Source organism: Lates calcarifer, linkage group LG2 (assembly GCF_001640805.2).
Source record: "Lates calcarifer isolate ASB-BC8 linkage group LG2, TLL_Latcal_v3, whole genome shotgun sequence".
NCBI lineage: Eukaryota > Metazoa > Chordata > Actinopteri > Centropomidae > Lates > Lates calcarifer.
Window position 1 is genome coordinate 14,917,150 of NC_066834.1, and position 20,317 is coordinate 14,937,466.

At 44.4% G+C, this 20,317-nt stretch overlaps 1 protein-coding gene across 1 annotated transcript in view; it reads left to right on the plus strand.

Moving 5' to 3' along the window:
- Window positions 1-20,017, plus strand: part of plekhg4 (pleckstrin homology domain containing, family G (with RhoGef domain) member 4) — a 40,269-nt gene extending 20,252 nt beyond the window's left edge. Inside the window, exons 5-25 of the mRNA XM_051078321.1 lie at window positions 200-376; window positions 711-834; window positions 927-1,020; window positions 2,286-2,372; window positions 2,755-2,871; window positions 3,082-3,180; window positions 3,271-3,558; window positions 4,498-4,620; window positions 4,723-4,914; window positions 14,342-15,300; window positions 15,406-15,655; window positions 16,108-16,197; window positions 16,345-16,569; window positions 16,785-16,955; window positions 17,045-17,225; window positions 17,313-17,429; window positions 17,964-18,105; window positions 18,200-18,300; window positions 18,412-18,584; window positions 18,661-18,724; window positions 19,577-20,017. Of these exons, the coding sequence (XP_050934278.1) occupies window positions 200-376; window positions 711-834; window positions 927-1,020; window positions 2,286-2,372; window positions 2,755-2,871; window positions 3,082-3,180; window positions 3,271-3,558; window positions 4,498-4,620; window positions 4,723-4,914; window positions 14,342-15,300; window positions 15,406-15,655; window positions 16,108-16,197; window positions 16,345-16,569; window positions 16,785-16,955; window positions 17,045-17,225; window positions 17,313-17,429; window positions 17,964-18,105; window positions 18,200-18,300; window positions 18,412-18,584; window positions 18,661-18,699 (3,749 nt within the window). The 3' untranslated portion in view covers window positions 18,700-18,724; window positions 19,577-20,017. The remainder of the gene's footprint in view (window positions 1-199; window positions 377-710; window positions 835-926; window positions 1,021-2,285; window positions 2,373-2,754; window positions 2,872-3,081; window positions 3,181-3,270; window positions 3,559-4,497; window positions 4,621-4,722; window positions 4,915-14,341; window positions 15,301-15,405; window positions 15,656-16,107; window positions 16,198-16,344; window positions 16,570-16,784; window positions 16,956-17,044; window positions 17,226-17,312; window positions 17,430-17,963; window positions 18,106-18,199; window positions 18,301-18,411; window positions 18,585-18,660; window positions 18,725-19,576) is intronic.
- Window positions 20,018-20,317: the final 300 nt, after the last annotated feature.

The window sequence follows — 20,317 nt, forward strand, 5'->3', positions numbered from 1 at the left end:
CTCCTCCTCAGCAGCACTGACACTTCACTTCTAACACTCACCTGAGAGCAGAGATTTAAAATGTGATCAGATCAGATCAAAAACCAATTGTTCTTTTATTTTGTAGTGTGTGTGTGTGTGTCTATCTGTCTGTGTCTGTTTGTGTGTGTAGACGTTGTACAGATCAGTCAGTGTGTGTTTGTGTGTCCTCCCTCCACAGGTCTCAGCAGTGAGTCACCTCCTGCTCAGTTAGAGGTCAGACCGTCTACTGGTTCCAGTTCAACACAACCAGAGGAACCAGCACCCACAGTCCCATTAGAGCTCAACCAGTCCACCCAGTCCTCCCAGTCTAGTTTCTACAGTGTGCTGCTGAGCTCTGGGGCTCTCTGTCTGCCTGGTGAGAAAGACGATTTGTGTACCTGGCAATTGTTACCAAACTCCATTGACAAAAACAGGAATTTTACAGAGCAGAACACAGGAACTGCTGGAACTCCACTGCCTCCATTTGGCTAATAAAAATGTCTGTCTCTATAGGAATCCTATTCATAATGTTGTCTAGCTCTGGGCTCAGACTAGATCCTAAACTAAGATCAGAGTGAGACATAAGCTCCCATCTCTTCCAGTGTTTTCAACCAAAGCTGTGATTTCCTGTATTCAGTAAACGCTGCGTTGTAGAGATGAAGGTGTTAAGGAGCCTCCTGTCATCAGCATCTCATCTGTGACTCTTGCAGGAACCAGAGACAGAAGTGGGCGAGCTCTGCTGACGGTCTGCACTTGGAGCTCCGTGTGGTCAAACCCCGACTGTGACCGGCCTGAGCTACTCCGCCTCTTGCTCTACTACACCTCCACCCTCAGGTACGCCACCTTCCCCCACCCAGACACACTGCTGTGTCTCAGGTTACCGTAGGCTCGTTCTCTCCACTAACATCATTTCCTGTGCGGAGCAGGAAGGAGGTGCGGGAGTTGGGGCTGACGGTGTTAGTGGATGCCCGTAGAGCTGCTCCTGTTCCCGCCCTGTTCTCCGCCCTCAGGTCCCTGCAGGTGAGTCTGAAACTGAACAACTAAATTAGTAATCATGTTGTCTTTGTCAGAACTTCTGTGTGTATAGGTTTACAAAACAATCTGACATATTGAGGGGAAACAAAAAAAAAAAACACAGAGCAGCTGTGCTGTTTTTCCACAGTAAGCTGGATATATTTGATGAATTAAAAAAGGCAAAAGGCAAATGCTGTGAAATCAGCCGTGGTCACTCAGTCACACTGCAGGAAGTAGAAGTCAGCCCCAGCAGTCAGCGGCAGTTCATGTTGACCCTCAAGTCAGGCAAAGTTGATCTCGAACACACCTCATGGTTGTGAGCCAAAACAGGAACAGCACTGATTATTCTCAGCTCAAAGCAAAGAAATTTGCTTTGGTCTAAGTTTATTGTAGTGAGACAGGTACAGCAAGTCAGATGTTTAGTGCAGCTGAGAGTTGAGAGCTGAGGAGAAGCTCCAGACAGACTGTAGATCTATAAAGAATACTGATCATTCTAACATAGTAAAGTCAGTGTATAGTATGTAAACAGATTACTGCTGTAGAATATTGTATGATGGAAGTAAGTATAGGGAATAAACCTTTCAGTCAATAGAAAATGTTCAAGAAAAAACACTCATTCAGGGCAGGTCAGCAGGAGCTGCCATGTTCCTGACAGGAAAACAAGAAAATTCCTGGCAGAGAAGAAAAGAAAAAAATACACATGGACAGAGAGAATAAGTCAAAGACAGAAGAAGCTAAAAGCTCCAACTCACAATCCAAAGAAATGTTTACAACTTTCTGTGTTGAGTTTTAATGAATGCAGATGATGGAAGCCTTTGGCTGTTAGTCATTTGATCCTTGTTGTACTTGACCAGCAGAGGGTGCCAGTTCTCCGGAGTGGTAACTGGCTCATGGGAAGCAGCAGACATTAACACACATAGAAAAAAAGTGTAATTGAAATCGTCCAATAAAGTCATCAAACAGTTTCCCTGAATATCGTATCAGATCATATGTCACATTCAGGAAGTAACACATTGGTTTCTGCTGGTAAAACTGGGTCAGACTGACAATGTATCTCAATATTTACTCACTCAGTCTATAGACACACAGACAGGTTGTGTTGATGACACACACACACACACACACACACACTCACACACACACACACACCTGTTTCTGTGACTCAGACTCTTTCACTTACACTGAACTCACATTAAACTAAAATGAGGCCTGTGAATATATGTGACAGTAAATCAGACGTCTGAACTGAACCATGTCTAACATGTGTGCAGGAGAACACACCAGGCTCCATCCACACTGTGTTACTGCTGATCAACAAAGACTCCTCTCTACGTTTGGACAAACCTGCAGCTCCACAGGTAACTCCTGACTCCTGATCACACTCATACAGCAGGTCAGGGATCAGATTTATCCCCCACACTGACCACATTCTTGGAACCATGGCTTTTTATTTTAAATGTAGCTGCTGTTACATGATTGCTCTTTGTTTTGCTGTGAGAGGACAGACAGACGGACGCAGCTCAATGTATCTGTATCTCACACACAGTCAAATAAGTTCATCATCATGTTTCCTGTTTAACTCTGATCCTTCCTCCACTGAAATCAGGTTCCTCTGATCTGAACCTACACAGACCAGTTTTCTCATTAAAGTTTCAAGAAATCAGATTACCGGTAAACAGCACATACACATTGAGACAGACTGTGTGTTTGTGTGTGTGTATGTGTGTGTGTGTTGTGCAGGTGGAGGTGTTGAGCTCTCTGAAGTCTGTCCAGAAACACGTGGAGCTCCACCAGCTTCCTGCAGAGTTTGGAGGATCCTTCAGCTTCAGTCAGAGCAGCTGGCTCAGCTTCAGATCGGTCAGAACTCAGACTCTCACAGATAATAGAAAAGAAAATCTAAATAACAAAACAGCTTCTCTTTAGAAAAAGTTCTGTTAATTTTAATGTTTTCATCCTGTGTCATGTTGTTTTAGTTGCTGTTTACTGTTTTATTTTAGAGCTGCAACGATTAGTTGACAGAAAAGTAATCAGCAATTATTTATTTGTTTATTTGGTTGTGTCCTATAGAGAGTGGAGCAGCTGACCAATCAGTGTGAAGATGTCATCAACCTGCTGCAGAAAACAGTCAACATCCTGCAGTCCACACCTCTACCTGCTGCTGCTGAGGTGACACACGGGAAATAAACTGTCTTTTTTGGGGGGAAATAAATTATTTCATGTCCACTGATCCCAGTTGTCTCTCTCTCTCGTTCCCAGGACGCCGAGCTTCTGTTGTCCCGGTACAAGGCGGTGATGCGCAGTATCCTCGAAGATGGCCGATTGGTCCGGTTACAGCAGGAGGGTGGAGCATCTCTGTCGCGGCTCCGCAGAGAGGAGAGCAGCATCAGCACGACAGAGGAGTACCGGGCGGAGGTGGAGACGGTGTCGTCCCTGTATGATCAGGTGGATGAGCTGCTCCACCGCCTCGTCACTCTGTCCAACTCTAGGACCCAGGAGCTGAACTTCATCGTGGACTTTAGGAACCTGGAGCAGGGCTTCACTGAGGTCAGTCTGATACATATCGTGATCGTATTAATGTGATCAGTCTGTAAACATCTTCATGCAACCATGACTGTCCTGCTGAGTGGAAACAAAGATTGTCTACTGGTGAGATGTCTCACTCTGTCTTTGACTGTTTTGTCATTTACAAACACTTCCCAGGTCACACACTGAAGTGGATGATATTATCAGATGATTTCAGATGATTTTCACACTGTAAAATATCCCACACTAAAGTTTTCGTTTTAAGCAGGGCTGATAACACTGCTGGACACGGGAATTGTCACAGATTGATTATCCATGTTACATTCACCTCCGGTAGTTGAGGTTGATGCTGTTTATTTTCTACCTGAAATGGGTCATGTGACAGGAACGTGACCAATCAGGGAGGGATACATTGCTACTGATAAGAACCAATCAGGAAGTGAATGTCGGCGTCCAGACTCAAAAGCCCCGGGATAGTGTGGACCCCAGGCGTAACCATAACACCATGCAGACACCCTCATCAAAGATGAATGAATATCAGCTCATACACCGTCTCTGATTTTGTTATTGGCCTCAACCAGGTGGTTTGTCTTTTTTTTACTGTGTTAGATTATTCATGCAGAGTTTGAGCTATTTGACAGTTTTTTGTGCAGAGTCACAGGAAACATGAGGAGAGAGTGTTTTATAGAGATATTAGTGAACTGCAGCTCCACTGTGGTAAAATGTGAGGCCTTCAGTTATCAGAGGGAAACTGACATACGACATCATGTGCAGGAAGTTTCTAAAGATCTTCAGACTCTGCAGCAGTCAACAGAGAGACGCTGAACTGAACAAAACTCTGAGTCCCTGAGAATTCACTGCTCTATCTGCCAATCAGATGTAGAGGAAGCTCCTGACACTGACCAATCAGCTTCAGTCAACACCAGGCGCTCATCAGTTCGTGTACGTTGTGTGTTTCAGGTGAGGTCCTGGCTGGAGGAGGTGGGTGAAGTCCATCTGAAGACTCTGGATGAACCGGAGGATTCTCTGGAGCTTCTGAACAAAAAACAGCAGGACTTCAAGGACTTCTACCCAACTGCATATGTACGACACACACACACACACACACCTGTACCTACACCTGATTGAACTGGTTCATAAACGATCAGGGATCATTAACCTCGTCCTCGTTACGTCTGTCTGCAGGATTACTGTAAACGAGGCGAGGAGCTGTTGGGTCGTCTGGAGCGCTGGGATGACGTGTCATCGACCGACCTCCACAACTACGAGGTCAAAGTTCATTCGTTCTGGGCTCAGCTTCAGGATTTCTCCCAGCGGGTCAACACCACCGGGCAGAACATCGACCGCGCCGTCCGACTCTACCGCTTCTTAGACCAGGTACTGTTGCTGTCAGCGAGTCCCCAACCAGCCGCTGATGTTATGTCCATAATGAGCTCAGTGCTGCCTCAGTAACGACCATCTGAGACTAATGCTTCCTGCAGAGGTGAATAGACGTCAGTCAGTCCAGCTAGCAGAACTAACAGCTAATCAGTTTTTATAAGGAAACTAAATCTGTAGTTTATTGGTTTGATTTAAAATATCCTCTAATATATTTTTAATTGTTGTCGAGGAGAAATGAATTTGATCTTTATGAAAATAACAGTAGTTTAAAATAATCAGGTCAGACAGTCAGTGATTTACAGTTTGAGCAGATTGTTTCTGTTCACTAGGGCTGCAACTAAAGATTGGTAGTTGACTAATTAGTTGATTATTTTTTTGATTAGTCAACGATAATTCCTGTCACTCCCTCCATCTCTGCTTCCTGAATGTATTTATAATCAATGTCGTTGTTGCAGAGCAAGAGGAATCACCTGTGAATAACTGCAGGAGGCAAATAACAAAAATATCTGACCCGGACTGAAGCTGAAGTTTTCACTGTAATTACTTTCATTAATATCTAGTAAATATGACCTGCAGTTTCTGTATCTGGATATTGGAGCAGAGAACCTGTCAAATGAATAACACCGATAAATGATATGGTTTTTTTTAGCCAACTATAAACAAAGGAGGTCACAGTTTGTAGTGTGGAGATAACCAGTCACTCATAGTGTGACACAGAACAAACAGTACAGTAGTGTGTGAGTCATTTTTTTGTCAGATAGATTTGAATAAGCTGCTGAGACTGTGACCTCTCTTCCCACATATCAAACTAAAACAGAAAACATGGAGGATGTGTAGTTCTGTCCAGAGTTTCCATCTCTGTGACACCTCATTGAACAGCGCTTATTTATATGTTTGTGGATTTTTAATTTAGGATAAAATAGTTGTATGTATCAGAGCAGCTGGTTTGTGCTGGTGGAGCTTTGACACATCACCTCCCCCTCCTCCTCCTCATATCGTCCTCCTGCAGTGAAACTGACAGCTTGTATTGAGGCCAGGCGAGAGGAGGGTGAGGAGTGAGGGGGAGAGTGTCAATATTGTTTTGTATACTGGACTCTGTCTTTTGTAAAAGGGTGTGTGTCGGTGGGGGGCGAGGGGGGGTGGTGATGGTTTGTCCATATGACCCTGTACTGTAGGAGGGAGGGTGTGTGTCTGTGTGTGAGCATCAGTATCTGTTATATGTTTGTTTTCTATTATTTCTATTAGAAACTGTTCACAGATAAATGTGTTAATCGGGATGCCTGACAGATCATTGATGCTAACATCATATGAAAGCAATGTTGTCTGTTCTGGCAGTTTTAAGGCCAGTTTGTACTTGAATCGACACCGTACCCTGACGTGCACCTCCCTAGAAATATAACTACACATCGCGGTGATGCAGACTACGACAGCTGTGATTGGTCGGCTTGTTTAAGTCTCAGAAAACTCTCAGTGGTCATGCACCATCTCCTCTGATTTATTCTCTCTTTTCAATGTCGCAGTCATTTCAGTACAAGTAACTGTTGTTAAACATTCATGGTGTGTTCCAGTTGTACTTGGAAGTCGGAATTTCCAAATTCCTAGTCAGACGTTTCAAGTGGAACACCCTCAGAGGTCGGATTGGAACTTGGAAACCCCACCAACCCCAACATAAGAATTCAAGATGGCTACTACTCACATCGATAGTCGTGAACACTAATTTTAATGTTTATAGCAGTTTCTTTCACATTAAGTCAGGTTTGTGTGTTTTGGTAACAGAATGACAAACATAATTAAGACGTTTTTTACACAATGAAATACACTGGAAAACAAAGATATCTTCTGCACCTTTTATCCTCCTCTGAGGTGTTCTTCAGATGGAGCGAAGTAGTCAATAACCTTAACTCGGAGGTTATTGACCACTTCGCTCCCAGTTCTGACTTCCGACTTCCGACGTTAATATAACACACTGTTGTTTGCCACCTAGTGCTTTGGTGGTGTAGTTGCAGAAAGTTACACAGAGATTGTGCAATATTGGCGTTAAAAATTCCCTTGAATGCGCCGCCTTTGCTTGTTTACGCAGAACCACATGAAGGTGGCTTAATGTTGCCCTGGTGTGTGGTTTTATACAGCATGGCAGCATCGCAGAATCAGAGCTGTGACAGAACGGCGAGGCAGAGTAACAGTGCAATATTCCCACCTTGACAAGGCTGTGTAAGAGTCCTGTGTACAGGTTTAAATGCTCACAATGGCGAAGGCTTTTTGTCGATCTTACACACACGTATAAATCAGACTGTACTCCTTCAGGTCTGAATAAACACTTGAGTCAGTTTTAGGTAAAAGTAACTGCAATAATCTGTCGAGGTCTGAGCTGAAACATTTCTTAAATCCTGTCAGATGAACATGAAGCTGAAACACTGCACTCACACACAGGTTAATTACTCATCTTGTATTTAATCAGAGGAATAAAGGAACACAAACAGCCTCTGCAGATATAAAAATCTAATAAAACTTGTATCATGCAGCATGTAAGTAAAATGGAGTCACAGTAAATCAGAGTCCTGTGTGAAGCGACTGTAGTTTATTGTGAAGTTTCCACTCTGATACACTGACGGCTGATATTGACCTGACACACACACGCACACGCACACAGCATGAGACTGTGCCGTCAGCTGGAAACCTTGTATCTCCACATCAGGGATTTATCAGGATAGAAAGAGTCCTGATAAAGAGAGAGAGAGAGAATCGATTGCAGCTTCTGTCCAAACACGACACAGACATGTGAAACTGTCCGAGTGTTTACAGAGTGAGTGTGTGTGTGTGTGTGTTTGTGTAAGTGTGTGTGTGTGTGTGTGTATGTGTGTAGTCCAGGTATCACTCCAGTGCCAAGTTTTCCCTCCTTCCTCCTTTCACTGCTTTCTTAAAGTCTTTGTTGCTGTGGTAACACCCCCCCCCTCCCTCCTCTGGGACCGCCCATCTGCCATTCAGCCTGTGAATGAGGTGGGGGGGGTGGTCAGTGTGTGAGTGTGTGTGTCTGTGTGTGTGTGGTCAGGATGCCGCTCTCTGCTCGGCTCAGTCAGGCTGCAGCTCTTCAACAGAACACACTGAGGTACGATACACACTTCTTATTCTATACACATTTTACACACACACACACACGATTCAGTTGTAGGAAGTTTTATGCAGCTGTAGCTGTGTGTACAGTTGTGTAGTTTAATTTGTGTTTGTGTGTGTGTTTGTTGCATTTATTCAGTAGTTTGATGTGAAGTCAGCGATAGTTTGACTCCAGAATGAAAGCAGCTCTACTCCTCTCTCTCGCTCTGTGTGTGTGTGTGTATGTGTGTTTTCCATTAGCCTCATTTTCCTGCAGCAGAAAGTTAACAGGACCTAAGCGAGCTAACAGACGTTAGTGTTACTCATCAAGAGTGGCTATAGATGGAGCTGTGAGTGTGTGTGTGTGTGTGTGTGTGTTCTCCATGTTTTTGAGGTTTTAAATCTTGGGATTTGATAGGTCAAATCTTCAGAGGTCTGTTTGAGGGTTCAGGTTAGATCCAGGCTCAGGTCCAGGTTCTGGTTCTGGTTCTGGTTCCTCACACAAACATGTTGAATGTTTCCTTCCTTATAAAACATTAAAAAGCTGATATTTAAAAAAATAAATAAACCCAGCATCATTTACATCTATGTTTACTTGTTTGATGTCTTTGTTGGTGCGCTGCAGCACATCTTGGCCTGTTACCTCCAGGAAAGTGCATCTCGTCACTTGTGTCCTTGTGAACAGGGATCCTCTCATAGAAAAACTGCTCCATGTTCATTAGAGGTCAGAAACTCAACAAGGAGCTTTTCTGTGGTTGCACATCACTTCCTCAGGGCTAAGAGTTACCGCAGGGACACAACAAGAGCTATGATTGGTCAGTTTCTGATGGTGGTAGAGATTGAGATCATGTTTTTGTCACGTTTGATCCAGTTAGTTTTGGTTTCATGCACTAAACAACTTTACCTGACACACCTATGTCCTGTCACCATCACCTACCCGTGCTATGTCTCTGTGCTTTTTATAGACAGATGTGCATCTGATTTCAGTGTCTTGTCACTTCAACTCATCTTCTCAGAAAATTACTAAGTTTCAGCATTTTTACGCTTTTTTTTTTTTTTCAAATTGACATTTATTTTTTATTGTCAGACCAAATCACAGTTAATTTGTCTCCTCCTCTCCTCGTGTACTACAGCAGCATTTTTTTTCTCTTCTGGTTACTTTTTGGTCTGTTTAATGGGTGACAAGCTTTATCTTCCTGTAATCAGTCTGAAAGTTCAAACCATCCAAACAAATTGAACCAAGGTTCAGTTTGATAGGGCACCTCTTTTGGTCAGACAAAACTTTAGTTCTTTGTTGGCCCGGTTGGCCTGAACCGTGGTCTGAGAAACATTTCACACCTGCTGTTTTGGTTTGGACCAAACTGAAAAGTCAGAGGGTCTGGACGAAACAAGGTTGATGTGAAAGCACCAAAAGTTGTCTGCTGCTTTTCACCAACACACTTCTTACAAAGACATCTCCACAGTAAACCTGCTGTCCACCACGGTGAATGAAACCACGTAAACACAGAGTTTCAGTAATGAAACAATAACAGACATACATCCATCAGTGCTGTGGAGTAGAGATGGACAATATTGTGTTGTTTGCAATACACTGAAAAAAAAAATTCCCCACGATAAGAATTTGTCATCCCGCAATAATAACGACAAATTCTAGTTGATGACATATTTGTTTATGTGAAGCACTCACAGCCTGCAGCTCACATGCAGAACGAGAACAAACATGGTGGAAGGCAGAGCTAAAGCTGAGGAGGAGTTCATCGCTAAACGAGGAGCTACCTCAATAATCTGGAACTGGTTTGGTTACAGAAAATCAGACGTGGAGCAAACAACTTTAGTATGCAAAGTTTGGGAAGGGAAAAAAACGGTGCTTACAAAAGACGTTAACACATCCAGTCTGCTCCACCACCTCAAACACAAACACAAACCTGAGTATGAGGAAAAGATGAGGAGGAGACAGGAATGTCAAGTAAAGTACCTACTCATTACTTATTACTCATACTTATTATCATCATTTATATCATTATCCCAATCAATACCAGAAAATATCGAGTCCATATCGCCCATCCCTGGTGTCAAACATCAGTCTGACTTTAGGATCCAGTTTACATTAGAGGTTGTGCTGGTGAGACTGTGAGACTGAGACTGTGGTTTTACTTGATGTGTAAAGTAAGTAGTGATGTTGTATCTTACATGTTGCAGCTCTTCACTGGAGCTCTGTAATGTTCATGTCTGAATCATTTCACCCAAAATTCAATAATCTTTGGAAATGTTTTGAGATCTCCACCAGAGGAGATAAAGTTCTGTGAGTTTGAACAAACAGCAGGACGTTATGGTGAGTCCTGGTTGTTTTCAGGGTCAGCCCTCAGCTGATCTGGAGTCGGGACGTCCAGTTATCATCCTTGTGTTGTTTGTGTTGACTGTAGATGTTGTTCCAGTGTTTGTGCTCTCAGTGGACAGAGAGTCAGTTTCCCTCCTGTGTGTTTTTTGAGGTCAGATAGTGGAGAACAGTTTGTGTTGACTCCAGAAACACTCGGAAGACCCTGATCTCAGCTGCACGTGAGACTGCTGTAATCAGTGGGAGCGCTGGTCATGTGACTGGTTTTATATTTGACGCAGAGGAAATGATTGGACTGGAATCTGTTGCACACTGTTATAGTTTCAACAACACTGTGTGTCTGTGTGTGTTTGTTTACACAGAGTATATCTGTGAGTAAACCTGAGATGTTCTCGCAGTGATTTACAATAAATAACATCAAGACCTGCAGTAAAACCGTCCTCTGAATTTATCTTTACTTCATTTTGGACCTGGTCTGTTCCAGTCTAGCATTCTCATGAAGAATTTTTTTAAACGTTTGATATCTGTGACTGATGCTGGTAACCGAAGATGTCACCTGTGCGTTGCCAAGGGAGACGTTCGGGTACATAAACAGCTTCACCTGAAGTTAGATCACTCAGCTCCAGGTCCGGCTGTGGGACAGAAACAGAGTGAGCTGCCGGTGTCGTCCATCTTTGTTTTGGTGGAAACGATCTTAACCTCCTGAGACCTCTTGCGTCCTCATACAAGAACAATATATTTTGGGTTTGCTATACCTTGTAACAGTGTAACAACAAGATGGCGGCACTCTCTGTGAACACATTCTACAGCCGAGATCAAGATAAAAGTCAGATGAGTCAATCAGAGGAACAAAACCTGATCGGAGTTTATGGTTGAACCTTTTTATCTCCTCAGTAACGTTTGTTGTTTGATATGACAACAGGACATCAAAATTCAGATTGGATTTTTCAGCTTTCTGGATGTTTATTTATTATTTCTGTTAGTAAATGTTAGTAGGAATTCACACAGACCTTCAGGTGTGACACTGTTTAGTTTTTGCACAGCCATGTTTAGGCATTGAAATAGACAGTTTTATACACTGATGACTAAAATAAACCTGTTGTCTCCATATGCCGACAAACAGGAGAAGAAGTTAAACATGAAGACAAAATCAACGCTCAGGTCTCAAGAGTTTAATGTGTGGTTTCACCAGGATGTGTTTTGGTGCTATTTAGGTTTAGGGACCAAAGACTGAGAAGCAGGAGGAACATGAGATGTAAATGTTTTATTCACACGACAAACATTTCAACAATAACAAAGACTTCAATACAAAACTACACAAACAGAGAAACAGAGACTGTACACGGAGAGAGTCTGTTTTAAAATTTGAAGAACCAAAAAGTCCTGCACACCAAGACTCAGTTTGATATATAAAGTAAATTAAATGAATTAAAGCCAGTCTCAGTGAGTGACAGCAGCGTCCTGATGTTCTGGATCCGACTCCTCCGTCAGATTTAAAACAAACGTTCTTCCAGGAACCATAAAGAACAACTGACTGACTCAGAAAATATGTTGGTGCGTTTGAAGTACAACCACTCCTCCTCCTCCTCCTCCTCCTCCTCCTCCTCTTCTGAGGAGAGGGAGAGATGGGGCCCTCCCCCCTCCTCCTTTTATCTGGTTTTGGAGGGGTTTGCTCTCCCCCCTCCCCTCCTCCTCCCCCCTCTTTGGTTGACTGGCTCCAGGACTTGGCTTCCTGCAGGGCCACTGTCCCCAAAACCAGAGCCTGTCTGCTCCTGGTCAGGCCTCCTCCTCCCTCCTCCTCCTTCCTCCCTCCTCCCTCCACCTCCGCCTGTTATTTTAATTAGAGCATACGGGTCAGTCCTCGTCTCTTCTTCCTCTCTCTCTTGTTTGGAAACATCCAGAGTTAATTTATGGAAACTGTTCCAGCTTTGAACCTTTTCATTCTGGCTGTTAAACTGATGCTTTTTGTTCATCACAGCTTCATTCAAACGGTTTGTCTGTTATTTATCTCCTGGTGAGTGAAGTGGTTTCAAAGAGTTTCCTGTTCTGTCTCAGGCTGCATCACTGATTGATTTTAAAACTTATTTTGTTGTTGAAGCCTTAAAGCTGGAGTTTGGAGCTTTTACCTAGCATCAGGTAATAAATCTCTCTGCATATTAATTGGTTAGCTAGAGCTGAGGGCAGCAACTGTAGCAACAGAGACGGATTAGGCAACAGCAGTTGGGAATATGGTGGAGTCCAGATGAAAAAGATGGGAAACTTAGCTTACCGTCAGGTGATGACGATAAACAACACAAAACAAAATTATAATAAGTAAATACATAAATATTACCAGAAATATCTCCACTACAAAGTGCAGAAACAACAAAACAATTACAAAATACTAGTTGCTGCAAATTTTAAAAAAGTAGTCATGATTAACCTGCACTGACACCAGGTACCAGCTTTTGTTTTCTGGATAAAGTTCAGTCTGTGATGATGATATTTAGCCGCAGCTCTGTCAGTGTTTTCAGGAGTAAATGTCTGTCAGTCTGACATTTTTAGTTTGGTTAGTTTGTGTGAGTTTAGAAAGTTCTGCTGTCACTGAGCCTTCATCAGCCTGTCCATCCTCCTCCTCCTCATCAGAACAGATGATTGACTGCTGACTTAGTATTTGTACCTGCCCCTCCCATTTTTTACAGCTACTAACACACACACACACACACACACACTGCTGGAGGCTAAACAGGGAGGCTGTGAGTGTGTTTGTGTATGTGTGTGTGTGTGTGTGTGTGTGTGTGTCGGCTGAGTGCTCCTCAAACTGATTAGATTGCTGATTTGTCCTGATGACTGCAGCAGCTTGGTTCCCACATACACACACAGCTGACCCAGTGACCTACTGTAGAGCTACTTTCATTCACTGCAGCCCTGAATGTATCCAGACATTTTACCTGGAGGAGTATGTGTGTGAGGATCTTTACCCTGCCAGCTCTTGACTGTAGAGTTCACACTGGGCGAGTGTGTGTGTTGATGATGTTTCTGTCCCGCTCCACCCAGGCTCCACCCCTCACCTGAACCAAAAGAAGTATTTCTGATTTCATGAAAGCGGCTGTGGACTGAGAGTGTATGAGTGTGTGTGTTAGAGTGGAAGAGTGCATGAGAGTAAGTGAGTGAGTGTGTGTGAGAGTGTGTGAAAGCCCACTGGAGCGTGTACATGGATTTATTTCATCACTTATTGTACCAAGGCAGTGTTACAGTCTTTGTTGAAGGTGGTCGTCATGTGACACATTGGAGGGATTTGATTGGCTGTTTGTGACACCACAGAACCATCACTTTGAATCTGAATAGATTTGAATTGATTTTATTTCATTTGCTTATGAAAAAGACTTAAAATACCCTGTGGAGCAAAGAAAGAAAATCAATAAGTCAGGTTTTTTTGTTGAGTGCCCTCTGCTGGTCTGGGTACAATCCCACCACCTAACTGATCCTCGACTCAGTCCAACCTGGCAGCCACAGTACCTCACATGTTGTGTGTGTGTGTCCTGCTGTTTTAGTGGTGAGGTAATGTGTTAGTTGGTCTGTCAGGAGGGTAAAGACTCCGTCCATCAGTGTAGAAAAACAGGAGGCCTCCTCTTTTTTATTTATACCCCACACACACTCTCTCTCTCGCACACACAGACACACACCCCTCCCCCTACAACCTTCAACAAAAAGGAGGTCGGCGGTCGGCTCCTTTGTGGCGCCTGCAAACACACACACAACTTCAAAGCTTTGTCGCTGCCATTTTGTAGGGTGATGTCATTCCCACACACTCAAACACACACACACCCTCACACATACACACCTCTTGTGTGTGTCAGTGGTCAGCACAGACAAAAATAATTACAGACACCTCATCAGTGTTTCTCCTTCCATCAATGCTTCAGGTTTGTTTTTGAAGCTCAGGTTAATTGTCAGAGGTCAACACCCCCCCCCGATGTCATGTGACCTGTAGCATCCTCCCTCTCTCTCCCTTTGCAGGCCTATGGCTGGGCGTTGGATGGTATGCGTCACTTAGCCGGTATCAGTATGGAGGAGTGCACACTGCCGGACAAATGCCAGGCTGTGATTGGCTGCCTGGAGGACTACCAGCGGCAGCACCCACCAATCCCGGACGCCCATTTCCAGGAGATGAAGGCGGCGGCGGGTGAGCTGCGGGGGGAGCGGGGACTCCGTCAGTGGAGCTTCGCCTGGTCCAAGTGTCAGGAGACCAAGAAGATGTTTGACAGGAAGATGGAGTTGGCGCTCAAGACACGAGACTCCGCCCACAGACGGCGCTCTGACTCCGCCCTCAGCAGAACCTCCGTCTCCTCCAGGAAGACGCTGTCAGGACTCTGGGGGCTTCGCGAGTCCTCCTCCTCCTCATCGTCCTCCTCCTGCCCCCCAGAGGAAGACACCAACACCTCCTCACCTCCTCGTCACTCTTCCTCCCTGCTCCCCCTCACCTTTTCACCCATCACTTCCACCTGCTCCCATCACACCCCCCAGCGCACCCCACTCCTCCAGCGTCTGTTCCGCAGCGCCTCCACAGACGAGTCTTCTGACCACGTGGATATCTCCTCCTCCAGCCCCAGCATCCCCCGCCTGGACTCCTCCCCCAGCTTCATCTCCTCCTCAGCCTGCTCCTCCTTCTCCACCACCTCCTCCTCTTCCAGCAGACGGCAGCAGCTCAGGAAGACTCAGAGCTTCGACTGTCCCTCCACCCCCGAGGTGTCACGGTACGGACCGTGTCCTCGCGCTCACAGTGAGCCGGTACGCAGAGGAAACACTGGTGTGTTCATCCGGGGCCTGGAAGTCAGCAGCACCGAGGCGGCCGACCACACGCTCTGCCCCAGGACGGCTGCTCACGGCTGGGCGGGACAGGGGCTACGCACCCCTGGGACACCCGGCACCCCAAGAACCACAGGCAGCCCCGCAGCAGACCCCCGACCCAGGGGAAGGTGGGTAATCAGCCAGAGGGAGTTTATTTATTCTCTTTATTGCGTGAGAGAAGGTAGTGAGTAGTTTGGAAGCAGTGGCTCATGGGAAATGTTGTGTCTGTGCAGTAAGCTGCGTCACATTGTAGACGAGATGGTGACAACGGAGCGGGAGTACGTTCGCTCTCTACAGTACATCATCCATCACTACTTCCCCGAGATGGATCGAGCCGACCTGCCTCAGGACCTGAGGGGGAAACGCTCTGTCGTCTTTGGGAACCTGGAGAAACTCCTGGACTTCCACAGTCAGTTCTTCCTCAGAGAGCTGGAGGCCTGCTGGAAACACCCGCTCAGAGTGCCACACTGCTTCCTCAGACATGTAGGTCACACAGTATAATGTTAGACTGGGTATTATTATATAAAAATCACAGAAAACACAGAGATATTACGGCAGAGAGGCAGTGGTACTTCAGCAGCCCCTGTGTTCTGCTCAGTAAAATTCCTGTTTTTGTCAATGGAGTCTGGTAGTGATATATATAATGATGTTGTCAGTGGCATAAACGTGCATTTAGTTATCCTCTGACTTGGTTTGACGGCATATTTTATAGATCACACAATATTCAACTCTTTATTTAACATATTTCCACTGGACATTTTGGCCATCAATATTTTAATCTAACAGACTACACATCATACAGGCCGAACATAAACTGGAGGATAAGAAGCTGCTCTGTTTGAATCTAATTCTCACTTTGTTGTGTTTGAATCAGATTTTCAGTTTGTTGTGTTTGTAAAATGTGTTGAATGAAATGTTGTTTTTGTCTCTAACAGCAGGAGCAGTTCGGTCTGTACGCTCTCTACAGCAAGAACAAACCAAAGTCTGACGCTCTGCTGTTAAATCATGGAAACGCCTTCTTCAGGGTGAGAACTCAAACCATGACCTTTGACCTCTGGACTCATTCAGGCTTTGACCCCTGACCCCTGACCTCTGAGTGGGAGCTCTTTCCCACATTCCTCACATTTTTTAGAGAATAAAATCTCCTGACTCTGATCTTTATCTCCCTCCAGAGGAAACAGGTGGAGTTGGGAGACAAGATGGACCTGTCATCCTACTTATTGAAGCCCATTCAGAGGATGAGTAAATACGCTCTGCTCCTCACTGACCTCATGAAGGAGGTGGGCGTGGCTCAGGAGGCGGAGCTTGTCACCCTGCAGGCTGCTACCAACATGGTCAAGTTTCAGCTTCGCCATGGGAATGACCTTCTGGCAATGGACGCCATCCGAGATTGTGATGTAAGTTCAATAAAGCTCCAGAAATCCACTTAGAAACAGAAGAAAAAGAGGCTGCAGAATGTTTTTCAGATTCCTCCTGTTTTTAAGTTTTCTTAAGTATCACAGTAATCCAGTGATAGTTGTCTGTACATCCATGGATACACTGCAAACAGGAGGTCATCAGAGACAATTCAGCTGCTTTTAATGGAGACGGTTTGACAAATTTCTTTCTGCAGGTGAACCTGAAGGAGCAGGGTCAGCTGATCCGTCAGGACGAGTTCACTGTCTGGACCGGGAGGAGGAAATGTCAGCGTCACATCTTCCTGTTTGAGGAGCTCGTCCTCTTCAGTAAACCCAAGAAGATGGAGGGAGGGCTGGACGTCTTCATCTACAAACACTCCTTCAAGGTGAGGCACCAGACATCAGATAGGGTTAGAGGGTGCGCTCTGAGGTCATGGTCTGGTTTTTAGATGTAAAAGTCTTGTTTGTTCCTCAGACAGCAGACGTGGGTTTGACGGAGTCAACAGGAGACAGCGGGCTGAGGTTTGAGATCTGGTTCAGGAGGAGGACATCCAAGAATCAGACCTTCATCCTCCAGGCTGCTACGTCATATGTCAAACACGCCTGGACGAGCGACATCGCCCGAATCCTGTGGACTCAGGCCACAAGGAACAAAGGTACAGACACAGGAGAGATCCTGATCCAGTCTTTGTGTTTCTGATCCTCTGAATGTAACGACTGACTGGTCCTCTGTGTTTGGTCAGAGATGCGTCTGAAGGAGATGGTGTCGATGGGAGTGGGGAACAAACCGTTTCTGGACATTCAGCCGAGCGATGCAGCCATCAGTGACCGAGCTGTTCACTGCATCATGAAGAGCAGAGGTATCACTCACACCTGAAAATAAAATTAGGTTTATATTATTATATTGTACAATAATATACCATAATATCTTCTCATATCTGTCTGATACTACACCACTGAATTCTGTCATAAATCTGTCTTATAAATTATATAAATACTGATGGATTAGTTTAATACAATATAGATATTTTTATGGTTTTATCTGTTCCTGTCTCTCTGGTCGTCTCCTTGTTGATTCATTTCTCTCATGGGATTTAGTTTTATTTATCTTTTAAATTATTATTACTGTGATTTTTACACAGTTCTTATTTTTGTTGTTTTTCTATCATAAATTTATGAATCTTAATCCATTTTGTCCAAACACACTGTACGACTAATTTTTAAAAAATGAAATGAATCTGTTATTTAGACGATGAAAAATGTTCTAAAGTGATTCTTCACACTGAGAATTATTTTCTTCATATTGATTGATTATTTAAACAATCTATCAGTCTTAGTTGTGAAAAATTGAATTGATCAACAAAAACTGATCAATGACACGTGTGTGTGTTCAGGTGCCAGGACGAGGGCGTCCATCGCCGTCTCCGTTTTCGATCACTCTAACCCTTTTAAACGAGGAGCAGTGACCTCTGACCCCTCGACATCAGGACCCTCTTCCTCCAGTCTGCTGGGACCGCTCAACCTGCACATGTACAGGTACGACACACACCTGTCCAGTGTGCTGCCATTCAGTTCAGTTTTTCATTTAAAGTTCACTGTTTCATAACCACGTCTCCTCCTCCCCCCTCAGCCAAACCCTCTCCCCCTCTCCTGCTGCTGAGAGCTCCTTCATCACTTCCTGTATTGAGGAGGATGAGCAGGAACATGAAACCAGCAGTCAGCCCTCCATGAGTACGTACAGACCGGGTTCAGAGTCTGACAGCCAAAGATTGTCTGTTTAACAGGAGGTGTCACTCCTGACGTCCGTGTGTCTGACAGCAGATTTCCTCTTCTCTCTCTCAGCCACAGAGAGTTCAGGTTCATCTTCTCGCTGTCTCTCTGGTTCCACCGGCTCCGACAGCGGGTGCGTCTCCTCCCACCTCCAGGAGACGCTGCCTGAGGAGCCAAGCCCCCCCAGTCAGCCCTCATCCTCCACCTCCAACAAACAGCACCTCAGCAGCCAGTACATTTCAGCTGTGAGTAATCAGAGTCACTGAGGTGATGTGATAGAAACTCTGTGTTCAGACGTTAACGCTGTCTGTTTGTCCTCAGAAATCTGCTCCGGTCATCGGCCCGGCCACCATCGTGTGAGTCAGCTCAGCTGTCGGACTCGACTGTAAGTCAGCACCTCCACCTTCCACAGCTCTGAGTCCAGACCTCACTGCAGCAGCTGCTTTTAAAGCTTCACTGCAGATCAATGTCAAACTAGTTGTACTTGAATGAGCTGTTTTCAGACACTTTTGTACCAGGGAGAAACCTCTATGATCACCAGGCGTGCAAGAGAGAAAACTGGCAATTAATCCAGTGATTGATTGTCAGATAAACTCATTCCTTCACCCAGGCTGCAGCCCCCACCCCAGATTATCTGTAATCCAAATCTTCCTTGTGAAAAAGAACTTTTCAGATTTTCACAGCCTCATTCTTCCTGTCCAGAATGACTAGTAACAGTTGTAGATATCTGAAGTGGGAGTTTTTCCTGGTGAGAATGTTATTGCAGAAATCTTAAATTACCACTCAGACAAGCAAAAAAAATAGAATAAAAAGAACTCAGAGAAATGGTTATGTGTTAAAACTGCCACAGCAGCCTCATTGTTTTGAACCATCATAAATAAAAATGTTACACACCTTTGAAATAATCAAATGAACTTTATTGACATAATAATTAAATACAGTTTTTAAAGGTTCACAGTTTGACTGAACAGTTACTGCTGTGATCGATATTTTCATTGTCTATTTCTCTACACTTCAAAGGGAAATATTCTACTTTATACTCCACTACATTTATTTGACAGCTTTAGTTACAAGTCACCTCTAAGATGAAGATTTTACACAGATACTTTAACAATCATATAAATATGTGTGTGTTTTTAAACAGATGAAAATAATTGATCAGTGAACACTGAGAGAAAATCTTTGTTATTCATCAGATGTTCATCCAGTTGTGTCCATGTTGTTTGTGTCTCTGCAGGTTCGGCTCCTTCCTGCTGCAGTTTGAAGTTTCTGACAGTTTGAAGTCGGAGTTTAATCAGCACTGTTCAGCTGTTCAACTAAAACACTTTTTGATTTTCTACGAAATTTGAAAGCAGCTGAGTTTAAATGTTGTTTTATTTATGTGCTACAGAGCAGGTACAGTAGAGTGTGGTGTAAATAAGACGTGTTAGAGTTTATAAAGGTCTCTGTGTAGTTTGACTCCTCACAGCTGCTGCTTTGTTGTTTCTGTTGTCATTATTTGTGCTGATCCAGAGTCAGTCTGCCAGCAGCTTGTCTGGTCTGAGAGGAGGACAGGTTTGTGTCAGAGCTGGTCCAGGGTCAGCTGGACTCACTGTACATGTGTGTAAATAAATCCACAGCTGAGCGTCTGCTGTCACTTTTCTTACTTGAATAATAAACATGAGTTTGTTCAAACGGAGCTGAGGTTCATTGTGTTTCTTTGTCATGTGTGTGTGTGTTTGCTGTTCTGAGGTCAGCTGATGTCTCCGCAGTTTCCCTGAAGTCTCTCCTTCGTCTCAGGTCGTAGTTTTCCTTCAGCGTTGACTGCAGCCTCCTCTTCATCCTCTCCTGAAACACAGTGAGTCACTGCACATCAGCACTTCACTTACACTGATGCAGATAAAATCCTCTGTCACTGGGTGTATACAGTGTCTATCAGGATGTAGTGTTGTAAAGAATCAATAGACAATTTGTAATAATCAATAAAAACTTCTTAAAA